At 40.0% G+C, this 14,054-nt stretch overlaps 1 protein-coding gene and 1 pseudogene across 2 annotated transcripts in view; both read right to left on the bottom strand.

Annotated features, from left to right (window-relative positions):
- The window catches only part of WASF3 (WASP family member 3), a gene marked incomplete at its 3' end in the record, with an annotated part of 140,245 nt that overhangs the window by 28,611 nt on the left and 97,580 nt on the right, over window positions 1-14,054 (bottom strand). Inside the window, exon 3 of the mRNA XM_079773469.1 lies at window positions 12,611-12,753. Within this exon, the coding sequence (XP_079629595.1) occupies window positions 12,611-12,743 (133 nt within the window). The 5' untranslated portion in view covers window positions 12,744-12,753. The remainder of the gene's footprint in view (window positions 1-12,610; window positions 12,754-14,054) is intronic.
- LOC307102206 (ubiquitin-conjugating enzyme E2 L3-like) lies at window positions 3,589-4,059 on the bottom strand (annotated as a pseudogene). Its single transcript has one exon. The product of its transcript is annotated as a ubiquitin-conjugating enzyme E2 L3-like (transcript).

Genomic DNA, 14,054 nt, shown 5'->3' with positions numbered 1-14,054 from the left:
CCAAGAGGTAGCAGGTAGGATTCCCAGTCAGGGCACATGTCCAGGTTCTGGGCTTGATCCCAGTGAGGGGAGTACAGGAGGCAGCCAATCGATGTTTCTCTCTCATCGATGTTTCTCTCTCTTTCTACCTCTCCCTTCCCCTTTCTCTAAAATCAATTAAAAAAAAAAAGATATACAGTAGTGAACATAGCCACAAAGTTATATCAGACAATGTGTCACATGAAGGTAAGTGTTATGAAGAGAATAGATGGTAAAGGAATAGACAGTGGTAGAGGTGGGTGGTATTTAGGTGGTCACTAAAGGCCGCCTAAGGTGATAAGGGAACTATAAGATGTCTGGGGGAGGAAACTTCCAGGCAGAATGCAGAAACACGCTCGGGATGTGAGAGCAGCATCAAGGAGGCCAATGTGGCTGGAGCCTGTGAGTAGAGGGAAAGTGGTAGCAAAAGACAGAGAAATAAACACCCTGCCCTTTAGGGGTGGTGACTAGAGAGAAGCAAGGAGGTCAGATAGGAGGCTACTGTAGAGCAGTGGGAGACCGTGGTGGCTTGGACTGGAACAGCAGCAGTGGAGGTGCTAACAAGGTGTACAGATTTGGTACGTATTTTGAAGATGTCTGGTATGAGAGAAAGAAGAGGCAAATCAAAAGCACTGGAAGAGTGGAGTTCCCATTTACTAACACATGGGGGAGAGATAGAAAAAAGGAATCATTAATTCTGTATTAGACATGCTGAGTTGAGATGCCCATTAGAAATCCAAATGAAGAGACCCACCAATACAAGTTTGAAATCTAGGGGAGAGGTCTGAACTGAGGACACAAATTTGGATGTCTCCATGTAAAGATAGTATTTCAAGCCATGGACCAGATGAGATTGCTTAGTGAACAGGAACAGGAAGTGAAGACGGTCAATGACCCAGCCCTGGAGCACTCCAACATAAGGAGGTTGGGAATATCATCAAAGAGACTAATAAAAAAGCGCCTGAAGTGGGAGAAACATCAAGTGTACTGGCATGGAAATCAGGTAAGAAAGTCTCCATAAGGAAATTATCAACGGATTCAAATGCTGCCAATGGATCAAGTCACAAGACAGAGAATGAGCACTGGATTTCACAACACGGACGGAAACATCACTGATAACATTGACAAGCAGTTTCAAGAGTGGATGGGACAAATCTTCAATGAGGGAAATGAGGGCAGTGGAGATATGAATGGTTCTTAAGGAATCTTGCTGTGAAGGGGAGCAAGAAATGGGTCCATAGGTAAATACGGATCTTAGGTTCATTTACGTAGTTGGAATATTTCTCAATATATTCGTATTTAGTAGGGATGATGTAGACAGTGGAAACAGATGATGCAGAGGCGAGAAGGTAAATGGATGAACATAAGGGGTTCCATGCTTTACATAGAATTCTTTATTGTTTAAAGTATTACGAATAGTAGTACATCTGTACATACACCACTTTAAGGGAGAATGAGGAGGACACACAGTGCAGGCGCATATCAGATTCGGCAGAAGGGGGCTGTTTTGTTCTCTGATTACTTTTATTTTTCCAGTAAAATGAGAATAGCAAGTTCATCAGTGCTAGGAAGTTTGAGGTGGAAAGGGAGGATAAGATATAGGCAGGAAAACCAATTAAAACAGAAATTACAGCAGGACTTCTGAGCAACACTGAGGGCTCAACTGAGGAATATGCTTGTAATTGTAAAACTTTCTTCTATTCTAATATAAGCATTTAAAGCTACAAGTTTCCCTCTAAGCACTTCTGAAACCAAATTCCACAAACATATTGGTATTTTGTGTATTCATTACCACAGTCAGACATAGTTTCTAATTTCCGTTTTTATTGCTTCTTTGATCCAAAGATTATTTTTGCTTCATTTTCCAATATGTGAGAATTATCTAAAATGATTATAATTATTATCTCATTCTCATTCCACTCTTTATGATATCGATATTTTCAAATGGATCACTATAGGGCCAAGCATATGTTTCTTTTAGACATTAAGAAAATGTGTGGGAGTTTTGTGTTCTACAAAGGGCAATTAAGTCACATTTGGTTGGTAATGTGGTTCAAACCTTCTATATCCTTACAGATTTTCTGTCTATTTGTTCCATCAATTACTGAGAGGATTTTGTTAAAATCTCCAACTATGATTCTGGGGTTATTTTTCCCTTTATTTCTATTTTTATTCTATGTGCTTTGGAGCTCACTTATTAGGTACATATAAATTTAAGATGGTATGTTTTTGATAAATCTCTTTTATCACTATGAAATGTTCTTATATCTTTTATACTCTATTCGATATTAATATATCTACATAAGCTTTCTTATGTTTTATGTTTACATGGTATATATTTTTAGTATTTTCTTTATGTTTTATTGTTTAAAGTATTACAAATAGTAGTACATATGTCTCCTTTTTCCTCCACTGACCTCCCTTAGGCACCCCTCTACCTCCCAACACAATCCCTCAGCCCCCTCCCCCAGTGTCTGTGTCCATTGGTTATCCTTCTATGCATGCATACACTTATTTTCTTTAAATCTTGTCTTCATCCTTAAAAAAATGCATGTATGTTAGCCTTGCTGTTTTATTTATACTAATAAGTTCTGCATTTTAAGCAGAATGTTTAAAATGTTTATTGCAATTATTGATACAGTGGGTTTAATTCTATCATTTGGGTATTAGTTTTCCATTTTTCTTTTCTGTTCCTTGTTCTTCTGTTTTTTTCCTGCCTATTTTCTGGGATAATCAAATAATTATCTTAGAATTCCATTTTATCTCCTCTATGTATTATCCTAGAGGTTATTGGAAATTAAAATATACATTCTTAATTCATCAAATTGTACTTTTAAGTAATATAGCATTTCATAAACAATGTAAAACTCAACAGTAAAAATTCCATTTAAAAAAAATTCCATTTATCCCCTTCTTCCCTTAGAGCTCTTACTGTATATATTTTAATTTCACAGTAAACAATAATTTTTAAATAAATAGATATAAATATATAATTTTTAAACATCTCTCTGGTGATCTTTGTTCCTTCTTACAGATCCAAGCTACCATCTGGTTTCATTCCCTTCAGCCTAAATAATTTGTTTTTAGCTTTTTTTTTTTTTTTTTTTTTGTACTGCAGGTATGCCCAAGACTAATTCCCTCACATTTTCTCTGAATAAAAATGTCTTTATTTCATTTTCATTTTTGAAGGGCATTTTCACTGGTTATAGAATGACAACTTTTTTCTTTTGTCACTTTATTCACTGCCTCCTGGTTTCCATTGTTTCTGATGATTAAGTCAGCTGTCATTTTTAACATTGTTTTCCTCTATTTATTTTCTCTTGCTTCTTTTAAGCTCTTTAAAATTGTTGTTCTTTTTTTTTTTTTTTTAGAACATCTTAAATTTTTAATCCTTTCTTTACAGGTTACCTAAGACCACTTTTGATTAAGAAAACTGTAGAAAGTTAATAACTGCCACAAGCAAACGCCAGGTGGTGGCCCGTGTCAATTTTCCACAGAGTCCTGCTTTGCAGGGTGTCTGCACTGCTCGGGGTCTCTGCTCACACTTGCTGGAATCAATCGTGGCAGATTTTAGTCCACAGGTCGCTTTTCCCCAAATTTCTTTGTAAACTCTTCAGCATTCTTACAGAATTTTTTACGGTCCTTAGAGTATTCTTCAGCTAGGTCAGCCCGAAGGGGGTGCTCAGGCTGGGGGTCATTCACCAGTGCTATGAGAGACTGGATTACTTGGTCGGTTTTCGTTGCTGGCTTCCAGTTTTCAGCACTAATTACTGGCAGACAGACCTGTCCCTTTTCATCGATGTTGGGGTGATAGATCTTTGTTTTAAATGTAATCTTCGGTGGTTTGAATGGGTATTCTGCTGGAAAGTTGATTTAGATTCTGAAGGCCACCTTATCATATGGAGGGTTGTCAGGAACAATAAGCCCTTGCCAAGTCAATAAATTAGCTTTATCAACCTGGATGTTACGGAAGTTTTTCATTCCACATTTGCGGATTTCTTCAAGCTCTTTCATCAGCCTCCTGCTGGCCGCCATCTTGGATCTGGTGCTGCTGCTTTCCAAAATTGTTGTTCTTTTAGCAATATTATGATGATGTGACAAGATGTGATTTACTTTTACATATCCTTAAATTTGTTGAACTTCTTGGATCATTTGGTTGATATCTATCATCAATATTCAAAATTTCTCACCCATATTTTTTTCTGCGCTATTCTCCTTTCCTCTTCTTCTGGAACTCCAATTATATATGTGTTAGACCATTTGATATTGTCCCATTTGCCCCATATTCTGAATGCTCTCTTTAAAAATAATATATATATATATATACACACACACATATATATACATATATATATATATATACACACACACACACATATATATATATATATATATATATATATATATATATATACACACACACACACACACACACACACACACACACACACACACACACATACATACATATATTTTTTATAGAGAGGAAGGGAGATGGATAGTTAGAAACATTGATAGGAGAGAAACATCGACCAGCTGCCTCCTGCACACCTCCTACTGGGGATGTGTCCGCAACCAAGGTACATGCCCTTGACCGGAATTGAATCTGGGACTTCTCAGTCCTCAGGCCGATGCTCTGAGCCAAACCAGTTAGGGCTGAATGCTCTTCTTCTTCTTTTTTTTTTTTTTTTCCTTACTCATTTTCTCTTGTGAATCAGTTCAGATAATTCCTATTGACTTGTCTCCAAGCTTACTAATCCCTTCTGCTTATGTCCAGTCTGCTTTTAGGCCATCAAGTGAATTATTCCTGAGACTATATTTTTTAGTTCTAGTATTTTTTCTTTTTTTCTTAATAGTTTCCATTTCGCTATTGAAATTCCTTATTTCTTCATACATGTTGTTGACCTTGTTCATTCTTTCCTTCAATGTATTTTTTATTCTTAGAATTTCTACCTCTCTGCTCATATCATCCATCTCTTCTTGAATGTTGTCTACTTTTTCATTAGAACTTAGCATATTAATCATATCTATTTTAAATTCATGGGGTGATAATTCCAACATCCCTGACACATCTCAATCTGGTTCTGATGGTTATTCTGTCTCTTTATACTGTGGTGTTTTGTGTGGGGTTTTTTTGCCCTTTACATTTTGATATTGAAAGCCAATCATGACATGGGTAAAAGGACCTGAGGTATGGTGGCCTTTAGTAATGTGTTGGAAAGGTGTGGGGGAGAGACGGTGTTCTATAGTTCTATAACTTTTTTCCCAGCTTTATTGAGGTATAACTGACAAAATTGTATGTATTTAAAGTATACTATGTGATGATTTTACATGCATAAATTGTGAAATGATTACCACAATCAAGTTAATTAACACATCTACCTATAAATACTCACTCAAATGCCTGAGCAATCATTAAGTTCAGGCTTCATTAATTATCCAGATGGAAAATCCTCATCACCCATCCAAGTACTAGTATACCTCTTTTCTCATTAATTGAATGTGTAGAATTGAGAATTGAAAAGAGAAGTTAGCCTCTTAAAATGACACAATTTTTATCTTAAAAAGAAATAACCACATCATCAAGTCACATAGTTCTTTTTTTTTATAAGAACACTTACAATCTATTACCTTAACAATTTTCCATTATACAATATAGTATTTTAAATTATAGTCAGCTTGCTGTACAGTAGATTCCAAGATCTTACTCATCTTATAACTGAAGGCTTCTACCCTTGACCAGTATCTCCCAGCCCCCACCCCACCCTACAACTCCTCCCCTGGTAATAACCATTCTACTATTTGTTTCTATGAGTTTGACTTTATTTTTAGATTCTACATATAAATAAAATCATACAGTGTTTGTCTTTTTCTGTCTGGCTTATTTCACTTAGCATAATATCCTCTACATTCATCCATGTCACAAATGGCAGCATTTTCTTCTTTCTTGTTGCTTAATAATATTCCATTTTGTGTGTGTGTGTGTGTGTGTGTGTAGTAGTAGTAGTAGTAGTCGTCGTCGTCCCCCCTTACCCGTGGTTTCACTTTCCACCATTTCAGACTGAAGCAGACAATGTTCACTCCTATAAAAGAGCCTGCTTTGTGGAAGAATACTAGTTTAGGTTACTGATAATCACAATCACGTACCTGATATGACAGATCATAGTAAATTTTTAGAAAAATATTAAAATGTTTAAAATCTTCCTTCAAAGTTTTTAGATGATCTGCTTTAAAAGTGTAAATCAAAACAATCAGAAAATAAATCACTTAAGGCATTTTACCATAAGCCTATAAACTCATGAAATGGGAAAAATAGAAATGATAATCCTGAGATGTTTAACGAAGGCAAGACTGAACATTCAGACTTGGCTGACTCTCCAACTTGTACTCCTAAGGATTATTCTATGTTTAAATCCTGCTATGTTGAAATCTATCTAGGGAAAGAAGAAATGAAAAACAACCAAACTCATAATTACGTCTAAAATTCCATAAGGAAGTATTTCTGATATTCCAGGTGAAACATCAGTTGGGAAAGTGCTTGAATTTCCAACAATTCTGCCTTTGGTGGGGAGGGTTTCTCTTATGACGCTTGTCTCTAATTCTAGTGCTGACAGAACTTTTATGTTATAGCTTCCTAAGTAGATATATTACTTCTTACCTACTCAATGGAAAAAACACACAAAAAAAATAAAGACTGACCCAAAATATAGATGTCATTTATTATGTGCTAGTGTTGTAGCAGGTCATAATAATTGCATATATTTTCTATTTTATGACTATACTGATGTCAAACATATGTTTTTTTTAACTTCTAAGTAGGCGCCAAATTGATTTTATTTGCTGTATGTTGCACCTACAGGGGTACTGCTGAATAAGCACTAATAAATAAATAAATGGTAATCAATAATTTGCTATTCTACTAACAATTAATAACTTAGTACCTTAGTTTTCCAAAATCGTCTCCTTGGCAAATATATATCACCATACTCCTCTTTGTGTAAGGCTCTCTGGGTTATGAGTACAGATGCACTCAAGGAACTTGAAGAATGGGGATCTGTTCTGAGGACATCCAAGCACTACTTCTTGAATGTCCAGCTCCTGCAGGTCCAGGGACCTGCTGCTCTTTCCTCCTCGCTGGACCACATGGTCTTTCTCATGTTCAGCTCCGGTTTCTCTCTGCAAATTATTTTGCCTTTCTTCACCAATTTGCTCTATCTTCTCGTAAGCTCTGCCCCAATCCACAACTTTGGCTTGCAGGCAGCCATCATGATTTCTTTAGTGCTGGATGAGATTTCAGGAGGAGATTCCATAATAAACTAGCAAATTCAGTGTGATTTCTTAGTTCAAACCTCCTGGGAGGAAACGACTGATCCAGCTCATCTCTTTAATCCAGACGCACAGAATCTAATTGTAGGCCTTATCTCTGGTACAGACTCCAATCACAATCTCTACAGTGATTCCTAGTCTCTGGTTCTAAAGCTCCCCAAGTGATTCTGGTTGAGATCCACTGAGAGAGCCTAAATAAGGTTGACTATCCTTGAGGCTGGTATCTCATGTAAGGCTACAGTGGATTATGTGTACAAAACATAACCAAGGCTAGAGTAGTGCATTAGTTTCCTATGGCTGCTGTATCAAATCACCACCAATTTAGTGGCTTAAAGCAACACAAATGTATTCTGAGAGTTCCCAGAGGTCAGAAGTCTGAACCAAGGTATAGGCCAGTGATGGGCAACCTTTTGAGCTTGGTGTGTCAAACTTCGCCAAAAAACTGAGCATAACTCGGGTAGTGTGTCACTTTGAGGAAAAAACATTATTTCACAAATGTTTCATCCTCAGGAGCAGCAAATGTTTCATCCTTGGCATGTGGCCGCCTCAACAGCCGTGTCATCAGAAATGGCTACGCGTGTCAGTACTGACACGCGTGTCATAGGTTCGCCATCAGTGGTATAGGTAGAACAGTGCCTTGTAGAAGCTTTAGGGGATAATCCAGTTTCCAGAGACTGCCTACACATTCCTTGGCTCGTGTCCTTTTCTTCTATCTCAAAGCCAGCAATAGCCAATTGAGTCTTTGTTAAATCACAACTCTCTGGCACTGACTCTCTTACCTCCTTCTTCCACATTTAAAGGACCCCTGGGATGACACTGGTCCCACCTGGAGAATCCAGGATCATCTTCTCTTAAGGTTAGCCAATTGGCAATCTTAGTTCCCCCTTGCCACGTCACATAGGATAGCTGCAATCTGAAGGTTCCAGGGTTAAGAAATGGACATCTTTCGAGGGGCTATTATTATTCTTCCTAAAGTTGGACTACATGAAACAAAACATACTGTATTATTAGTTTCACTTACAAGAGATGGTACCCAAGTGGGCATCATAAACACTACTAACACAACACTACACAGCTCCACTATTAAAACTTTAACAGTCTGTGTGGGTTTTCATCACTTATACTCTACTAGAGGCCTGGTGCACGAATTCATGCACCAATTGGGTCCCTCAGCCTGGCCTGCGGGATCGGGCTGAAACTGGCCCTCCGACATCCCGAGGGGTCCTGAATTGTGAGAGGGGATAGGCCAGGCCAAGGAACCCCACCAATGCATGATTGGGGCCCAGGGAGAGACGTGGGAGGTTGGCCAGCCGGGGAGGGACCGCGGGAGGGCTCCAGGCCCTGTCCAGCCCGTCTTGCTCAGTCCCAATCGGCCAGACCCCAGCAGCAAGCTACCTATAGGTTGGGGAGTCTGCCCCCTGGTGGTCAGTGCATGTCATAGCAACTGGTCAACCGGTCGACTGTTTGCCCCCTGGTGGTCAGTGCAAGTCATAGCAAGCGGTTGAGCAGCCTTAGCATATCATTAGCATACTAGAGGCCCAGTGCACAAATTCATGCACTGGTGGGGTCCAGTCGGCCCACCCCAATGGGGGCCGATTGGGGGCAGGGCTGGACAGGGCAAGGGGTCGCGGTTGTTCCGGTCATTCTGCCATTCGGTCGCTGGGCTTTTGTTATATAGGATTCGTCAGCTCAGACAGCCATAACAAACTATCATAAATTTGTGTGGCTTAAACAACAGAAATATATTTTTCTCACAGTTCTGGAGGCTGGAATTTGGGGTCAGGGTATCAGCATAGCATCGTCCCATACACCAGAGAGTGGTGGATCGATTGCCAGTCAGGGCACATGCCCAGGTTGCAGATTCAATACCCAGTCCAGTGAGTGCAGGAAACAACAGAACAATGTTTCTCTCTCCCTTCTCCTCTCTGAGATCAATTAAAATGAATGATAAATAAATAATGTTCTCTAAGTATGGTTTTAACAGGAAAGACATTAGTGATCTATCAAGTGAAAAACTCTTTATAACACATATATATACAGCATGACCCCATTTAAAAAAATATTATTGATTTCAGAGGAAGGGAGAAGGAGAGATAGATAAAACATAATGATGAGAATCATTGATCAGCTGCCTCCTGCATGCCCCTACTGAGGATCAAGCCTGAAACCTGACCAGGAATCATATCGTGACCTCCTGGTTCATAGATCGATGCTCACCCACTGAGCCCCACCACCCGGGCCCCATTTTTATCAATACCAGGCACATGAGGTACATTGGCAAGATCTCACTCCTAGACGAAAGTCTGAAATTGCCCAAACTCCTTTGCAGCGAGGTTTCTGGATATGAATTCGTTTCTGCCAATTGGATGCGCTTGCACAATATTTTGAAGGCGGACGTGGGGCAGAGGCATCTTCCCGCAGTTTGGGCTGTTTGCGCTGGTGATCATGTTTGCAGAGATGTGGAGGTTTTCTGCAGCAGAATCCGGGCTGTGCACAGGCAGTTGTGGCAGAGGCAGTGCCCAGTGACCTGTTTTGTGGGAGCTGGAGGGTACTTGTGGGGGCAGCAGTTTTCTGATCCCCAGGTCACAGCTGTGCCAGCTTCCTAGAATTCAGTTGTGGCTGAGGGAGCAGCTCCTCCCGCTGGGCAGGGAGTCTTTCCTGGGGGCCCAGCCTAATACCCACTCCTCCAGCTTTCCGATGATTTCCCAAGCACCAATTCCCTGTGCTAAATTCTTTCCTGCCTAAAATAGCCAAGATCTAAAAACATTTTGGATCCTTTACTTTCAATGAAAACAATGCTGCACAGGGTCAGGTCTGAGAAGTGGGTAAGGTGTTGTGGAAGGCTCCCTTCTTTGAGTCTCAGCTTCCTCTTCTGTAGAACCGAGGCCAAAGATTATCTGTTCATAGTTACTGAAGACCGTGGCAGCTGTGTTTCCTGAAGATGGCCACAACATTTCCTATCCCTCCTGTGGCCTTGCCACTTTCCGCCACGTCCTCTCTCTTGAAGCGGGGCTCTAACGCGCTGGTAGTCAGTACATTGGTTGCCCACAGAATTCCCAGGCCAAGGCCGACGCCTATGCCACTCCGGGCTCTGGCTGGCATGGGGCCTTGCCCTCCTGACTCGCTTCCTCTCCGGATGTACCAGTGCCTCGCTGCACACCATGGCCCACCTGCTGGTGCTGCAGGGCCCAGCGGGCGGGGTAAGAGCCCAGGTCGGGCCTCGTTCCTCCTGGCTCCTGTGTGCTGCCGCACCCTGTGCCCTGCAACCCCTATTCCTGTCGCTGCTCTGACCAGGGCCAGACGCCCGGGTGCTGTGTGTGCCCCTCGGGGACTGCTGTGGCCATCAGGAAAGCCTCCCCACCCCATCCCCGACTCTGGCACCCTGATCCCGGGTCCACTTCTGCCAAAGATAGCTTTGCCGATGCAGCTGCCCGAGACAGAGTACCTCCAAGGTCCCCAGACCCCAAATTTCTGCCAGCTACGGTGGTTGGCTGGTTGGCCCCATCCTGGTTGGGGTGTTGGGGGTGATCCTGCCTGGATCAGGCTGGTTGGTTGCCACAGTGCATGTCATAGCCACTGGTCATTCTGGTCATCCTGGTCATTCCGCTGTAACGGTTGCTGGGTTTTTATATATATAGATTACACTTTGATAGGTTGAATGGCCGACCAAACGACCGGGCACTTAGCATATTAGGCTTTTATTATATAGGATGCCAATAGATATTTCAGCCATAAAAACAGGTGACTAAATCATTCTAACAAAAATATATGAATGCAGGAATCTAATGAACAAAATAAACTGATGAACAAAATAGATCCAGAGACATAGAACCATGAAACAGACAGATGAATTTCAGAGGGAAGGCAGGAGTGGGGAGGTACGAGGGGAGAGAGTAAACGGGGAACTTATATGCATATATGTATAGGCCATGGACACAGACAATAGTGTGGTGAAGACTTGGGAGGGGCGGGTGCAGGGTGGAGGGGGTCGATGGAGAACAAAAAAACAAAGAGGACATCTGTAATACTTTCAACAATAAAGATAAATTTTAAAATATATATATATATGAATGCAAACAGAAACATTTTACTCTTCAATAATTTGCAAGTTATCTTCCTATAATTATACAAATTTACACATTTTATCAACAACTACTACCAAAAATCAATTATGAGTTTATATTCCAGAAGAAATCTACTGTGAAATACATTTAACTAATTGCCAAGTTACTTTTGACTTAGTCAATGATTACAGATGTATTAAAAATTAATAATACAGTACAATTCTTTCTAAAAATACCTATCTATCCATAATGTTTTTTCTTAAAAATAAAAAAAAGTGCTTTAAGTTTTTTAGGAAACATACCCTGTGCTTGAGGCTACCAGTATATGAGATTTTATGGAGGATTTTCTAGTTATTAACAGTTTCTGAAAAACTTAACTGTGAAAACCTGTCATCCAAAATGCAGTGAACCTAAAAGGAGTGGGATGAAGTGAGAAAACAAGATTATGTAAAAAGTTAGGGGGAAAAACACTGCAACTTCAAAGAGTTTTGAAGGAAAAGGATTTTCAAACACATATTTGAGGCTTAAAACATGGACTATTCCTCAGGTATTTCATATCAATGTTCAAAGTTATAATAACTGAAAGTCTTCCTTATGCTTAAATTTGCTTGTATTTATATACCCTATGCATGTAATATGTACCTGGTTCTGTATATCTGTAACTATTGTATTTGACTTCAATTTGGAATCAGCAAATCTCATGATTTCTTTTGCTTTAATCTTTGATTAATTTGGAGTATTATTCAATTGACAAATATTTATTGAGTACCTACTCTGTGCTAGATGTATTACGGGTGTTAACTAGTTTCAATATACTACCTTTTATATAAGTTAGTCCTGTCCAAGTTAAACAAAATACTTAAAGTTTATAAAGCTAATTGTATTACACTCATTTTCATAAGTTTTAAAAATTGTGTAAAACTACTTTATATCTACTCATTTGGCCTCATCTAATAATTTGTGAACTGGTCAATTCTAACTTTATGTCTTGCTACATGAAGCTGGTGTACAGGCCAGAGAGGGTGCTGCTGATTTCACACTGGAACATGGAGGAGGAGGGAGGGCAGTTCCTTCCCGCAAAGCTGCAGTCTCATCTTTGGACAAGCACATAGCTACTGGATTGAAATCTATTTGCTAATACTGAAATTAATAAAATGCAACTGATAATAAAAAAAAAGTTGATCTCAAAAGGAGTGACTTACTTAGACTGCTTAGCTGGCGTATGATAGCAGCAAGGGTACTATTGGTTACACATTCAAGTTCACTGGTAATCCCTTCGGGCAGGGCGCCCCGGCACAGGTGCCGGGGTTCGATGTTCCTCTTCACTAAAGGCATGGCTCACAATCTGAAAATTAAACAGACATTTTTAAAAAGGCTCATTGCACTTTTTAACAAATCTAGAGTCTTCATTTCCTGGAAAATTGATGCTTTTCCCCAGCAATTTTCATTATCCTGTCATTTCTACATAAGAGAATCTGCTAAATATGCAACAGATGCTGAATAACTTAAATGAATTCTATAGAGATCAAAGATAAATGTACAGTACAATTCTATTTTATAGAAAAATAATATATGCAAGATTTCCAGGTAAGCATAAGTGAATGAATACATCATCTTACCTTCCTTCCCTTTCCACTGAAATGACAAGAGAGAGAAAAGGTGTGAACTCACAAGAACTAAGAGCAGGACACAACAGCCCTAAAACTGTGGACAGAGCTTAATCAAATTAAGACTAGGCTGCAAGTGGAGGGAGGCAGGAAGTAAGCTCACCTGAACACATAACCTTGCCAAATCTCCTCCACAAAGTTCAGGAATGGGAGATCCCAGGTAGCTATGAAATGGGGCATCAAGGGGTATGGAAACAGAATTGGTTTTTAAAATCCATTTATGAATTCCTTCTCCCTTCTTGGGCTGGCCTTCTTCCACCTCACCCAGCACATTTTACTCTCTGGAAAAGATGAATTCAAGCACCTGGACTTGAGACACTAGGCATAGCTCCAAGTTGGGGTAGGCAAGGCACTGAAGCCCATGGTATGAAATCAAAGTCTACGCTGAATGCTAAGATAGATATGCTTCCCACACCCCAGCTCCCTTCCCGCTTGGCTTCCAGAACACGGGGGCCTGGTTTTTACTCCCCACCGAAAGAGACCAGAGCATTCTTCCCTGAAAAGTGTCTGAAGAGAAGTCCATAAACATTAACACTGGACCTCCTATTGAAATATCAACCAGGTCACCGTACAGTAACACCTGTCAATAATCTCTCCCAACACACAGTTTCCAGTCGGCTTTAATAGCTTAGACCTAAACAAAAGCAGAGGATCACCAGACACTTCAGGAAAGCTTCCTGTTACCCTGGAAATTCCTTTCATGTTTCTCCTTATAAAGTACATTATAAAAAAAATTAAACTTTTTGTTTAAGGAGGCATTTAGAGTATCAAATCTACTCATGCAACAAATCTATTGCTCACAGCACAGTGGAAAAACCCAGTGACTGTCACTTTGACAAGACTGTCATATTGCCCAATTTGCAGCAGCAGAAACACAGAAAAGCCTAGAACCTTGGTGACATCTGTTAGCAGTCAAACCAGCCCGAAATGCCAACCTGGAACTCTTGTTGTGTGAGACAGATACTATCGTGTTTGTTTA

The sequence above is a fragment of the Cnephaeus nilssonii genome (genome assembly GCF_951640355.1).
Source record: "Cnephaeus nilssonii genome assembly, chromosome: 6".
Lineage (NCBI taxonomy): Eukaryota > Metazoa > Chordata > Mammalia > Chiroptera > Vespertilionidae > Cnephaeus > Cnephaeus nilssonii.
This window is presented reverse-complemented; position numbering and strand designations above follow the sequence as displayed.